The 3,941-nt window shown below is 53.7% G+C and overlaps 1 protein-coding gene and 1 long non-coding RNA gene across 4 annotated transcripts in view; one reads left to right on the top strand and one right to left on the bottom strand.

The window, feature by feature from the left end:
* The window catches only part of GPX5 (glutathione peroxidase 5), a 6,658-nt gene extending 3,455 nt beyond the window's left edge, over positions 1 to 3,203 (bottom strand). For both annotated transcript variants that reach the window (XM_077752385.1, XM_077752387.1), the window contains exons 1-2: positions 3,117 to 3,203; positions 315 to 468 (exon numbers count right to left, since the gene is read on the bottom strand). In XM_077752385.1, coding sequence (XP_077608511.1) covers positions 315 to 468; positions 3,117 to 3,203 — 241 coding nt within the window. The remainder of the gene's footprint in view (positions 1 to 314; positions 469 to 3,116) is intronic.
* Positions 1 to 3,941, top strand: part of LOC144221867 (uncharacterized) — a 30,302-nt gene that overhangs the window by 13,865 nt on the left and 12,496 nt on the right. The gene's annotated exons all lie outside the window — the stretch shown is intronic.

Raw genomic sequence — 3,941 nt, forward strand, 5'->3', positions numbered from 1 at the left:
CCTCCCCCCTCCCTCCCCTCCTCTCTCTCTTTCTTTCTTCATCAACCACTCATCTCTGCCTTGAGACAAAATCAGCCACAGACAGTATATAAGCACATGGGCATGGCTGTGTCCCCATAAAACTTTGTTCACAGAAACAGGCTGGCCAGATTTGGCCTCTGGGCCATTGCTTGCTGGCTCCTGACATCAGGGAAGGAAGTCACTTGGTCGTGAGGATTTACTTCAATACGTAATTAGAATATAATTCTAGTTATGATTCAGAATAAACTCAGCTGGAAGATGTAGCCCCGAGGTCACTGGCCCTGGATCCGTACCAGGGTACTGGGCAGTCAGACCACAGTAAGTGGCCACGTTGACGAAAAGGAGGTGCTTGCCCGCGTACTGCTTGAACTGGATGTGCTCCTTTCCATTGAGAGTGAGGGCGTCGTATTCGTAGACGGTGCCTTTCACATCTTTGTAGCAGTCCATCTGGGAGATTTTGAGAAAGGAAAGTATTAGTAACAGGTCCTAACACGTGTGAAATCTGTCAGAGCACTCAGCAGTAATGCCTGTGTTGACCGGAAACAAGCCAGCAAACAGGGCAAGTCTAAGGCGTCCACGACACGATGGAAACTGGTGTCTTGTGACTTGAGAGCCGATGGCCTTAGAGCAGCAGGCAGTCCAGTGTCCCCTCGTTTTCCTGGGAGAGGTGGGGCCCCGGGAAACGTGCCGGGATGAGATGAAAGGAGCAGAGATTCACGAGCTGGGGTAGAAAGCCCTGGAAGTAAGGGAGGCCAAAGAGAACTCCCTGCCTTTCGTGCGTCTGTGAAAGTGAGGCTTTCTGTTGGTTCTGGATGGAAGGTGTCGCGCCTGAACTCTCCCGTGAAGGGAAGGTGTGGACGGCTTACGCATCCGAGGACGGCCTGGTCACTTCTGGAACTTTCCCGAGGCCTCCCGGCCGCTTGCTCCACGCACCGGCGCGGCGTGGAGGGAACTCTGGCCTGGGGGTCCGGAGCCAGCTCCGCGGCCCAGTCCCCTGCGAACCTGGGCCGGCCTCACCACCGGCCTCGGCATCCCCGTGGGAACACGAAGACGTTCACCTAGATTCCCAGCAGGTCGCCAGGAGGCCCTCCAGGTTTCATACTCTAGAACCTAACGTCAGCCCTGCCTGGAATAGTTCTGTCTCTCACGTCTCTCACTCGTGTGATGGTTTTACGAGCCACGAGAGTCATGCGCCTGTAGCTCCCAGCAGAGGAGAGCGAGGGCTCAAGTCCATCTGCCGCTGCGGGCCCCTGCCCGGCAGCACCCGGNCATCTGCCCTGTTCCTCCTCAGATCTCCTGAGAGGATGTGAGCGGAACTCTATGTGACACAAATATGTTCCACAGAACAGAAATACGTCGTACACGACATTCTTGCTGCCTGATCTTAGGCTAAACTCCTCCACAAGGCAGATCTCACCTTATTCTTCCCCCACTCGATCCGTGTAGAGTCCATGAAGGACCCGAAGGGCTGACTCCACGGTGCTCATCAGCACAGCCTGACCCCTTTCCCTACATCAGGAAAGGAGCTGCCCGTCGCTCACGGAATCCAGGGAGTGTGAAAAGGAAGCTACGTGGTGAAACAGAGGCAAACAGGAACTGATCAGAGAAAGGGCAGAAGGACATAATGTGATAAGGAAGGTCCACAGTTAAAGTAGGATTAAGCCAGGGCCCCTGGAAATCCAAAGGACTAGAAAGGACTCTAGCCAACCACCACCTGCCCTGATGCCACACAGACAAAGCCGGCCTCTCCCCGACCTTCAGGGCGGCTGCTGCTCCCGCTGGCGCTGCAGGCTGTGGGACTCCGTCCCTGCTCCCGGGCAGAAGTGCTTCTGTAAGCAGGCTTCTGCACTGAGTGCACGCTCGCGCGCACGTGCACACGCACACACACACCCCAGCAGAACTGAGAACATTATGTGACAGCACCCCTCTCCATCACCATGAGGCCGGGTGCTAAGGTGAACGGTTTTAAGAATTTGTCTTTTTTTCCCCCTTTGCTACTGCAATGAAAATTATAGTCATGTTGGGAACCAGGTGTGGGGATTTAGAGACTCTGGACCTGGAGAGCCCTTTTCAGTACTTACTGCTGAGACTCAGTGCTGCTTCCAACGTATCTAAGTACACGTGACAGATCTCCTATACCTCCTGACTCAGCTTTTTACTAAGCAAAGTCTACAGCCCAGGGTCCAGGGGCTTCATACCCAATCAGGCAGCACTGAGTAACAGAAAACCACATCAACTCTCAAAAGTAGAGCATCCTCTGGCCAATTTCAGAGCAGTAGGAAGATGTTTCCAGAACTGCCTTTTACTGAACACATTGTACCCATCATAATTGCTGCTCACCCACACGCGAGGTAGAAGTTGCCCACAACTTCATAATGAGAAGGCAGAGGCTAACAGAGAAGAAGGGTGACCAAAAGTGATCACCCCACTATGGATGAGAGTTTGCTCGCCTCTCCATGATTCCATCCTGCCTCCAAGTCACCTGGATCACGACCATCCGTCCCTGAGCTGCCCTCCCCGGCTGCACACATGCGTCTCATCAATGAGGCAACTGAGCTGTGAACTGGGACTAGACTGAGGCCAGAAGCCAAGACTCCTGACTCCAAATCCAGCCTCTGTAGACCTCCAGTCCTCCAGTGGTTTCTGCGCGTGCTTTGATTCTGATAGCTCTCTGACTTCGTCCATCTGTAAGACTTCCACACTGATTTTTTTCCTCCTCTTCATGGGTATCCCACTGAGATGACTTAGCCCAAGGTCTCCTCCAAACCCTGCTGCCCACTGTGATGCCCGCCCCCGTCTCATGCCTCGGGCCCGGCCCTGAGGCTGAATCTGATGTGGCTGGAAGGGTACCCAGGAGACCCTAACCAGAGATGGAAAAGAGTAACGACCAGAGTAAGGAGACTCTTCTCCACCTAGATTCAGCTCAGGGAACACCTGTTGATAGGACTGAAGAAGAGGCAAGAAGAAAAGAAAGGTTAATGGAAAAGCACAAGAAGAAAGCAAGCAGAGGCTGGAGTGTCACAGGCATGCCTAACGCAGGACAGGATGGTGATCTACCTTGGAGTCCCGCCCCGCCCCCTCTCGAGGTCACCCACCTTCATCTTCTCGGGCTTGGGATTTGTCTGCACTAGGCAGACTAGCAGCAGAGGTAAGAGGTAGGAGACCGTTGACTGTGCGGTCATGGCTAGTGCGTGAAGTTCTGGTCTTGGACGCTGGGACCTCGCGCACTCTGGCAGCCTTTTGATACACTAGCCAAGCCTGCGCAGGCCAATCGCAAGCTGGCGAGGGTTTCTGGGGCATAGAGTGGGGATGTAGAATTTAAACCACATCCTCACCCACACACACCCCCACGGGCAATCAGTGCTCACCAGTGCGATGAGGGCCTGGGACTCATATAAATTCTGGCAGAGTTATGACAATGCGAGGGCAAGGGCCCGTGGTCACGGAACACTACTGTCTGCGTGAGCTGAGTGGAGGGTAGTGTCCAGGTGCAGATGGGGCCTCCCCAGCCTTGCGGTAAAGTCACTGCAAACAGGACACGCAGACGTCCCAAATACCATGCGTAGTATCGTGATTTGTGGACCACCTAGGCCTCCTCTAAGAGAGGTGGAAGGAAACCGGCCCTGAGGAGGGAAAAATATTTGCAATAAATGTGAAGGAAGCGCATTAATATTTCAAGATACAGCTGCCTTCAAGCGCTCCCAAATCAGTAAGAGAAAACAACCAGCCCAGCAGACGCCTGGGCACCAGACGGTAAACCGAATGGTACGTGTGCAGGACACAATGTTCTCCCTCACCAGTAATCAAAGAGGTATAAATAAGAAAAGATGCATTCTGTGTTTATCAGATTGGCCACCCTTAAAAGGCACGGAGGCACCTGCCTGGCTTTCCTAGGTCTGGTATGGGAGGGTTTTGAGCAC

The sequence above is a fragment of the Crocuta crocuta genome, unplaced genomic scaffold (genome assembly GCF_008692635.1).
Source record: "Crocuta crocuta isolate KB4526 unplaced genomic scaffold, BGI_CrCroc_1.0 scaffold336, whole genome shotgun sequence".
In the NCBI taxonomy this organism is placed as follows: Eukaryota; Metazoa; Chordata; class Mammalia; order Carnivora; family Hyaenidae; genus Crocuta; species Crocuta crocuta.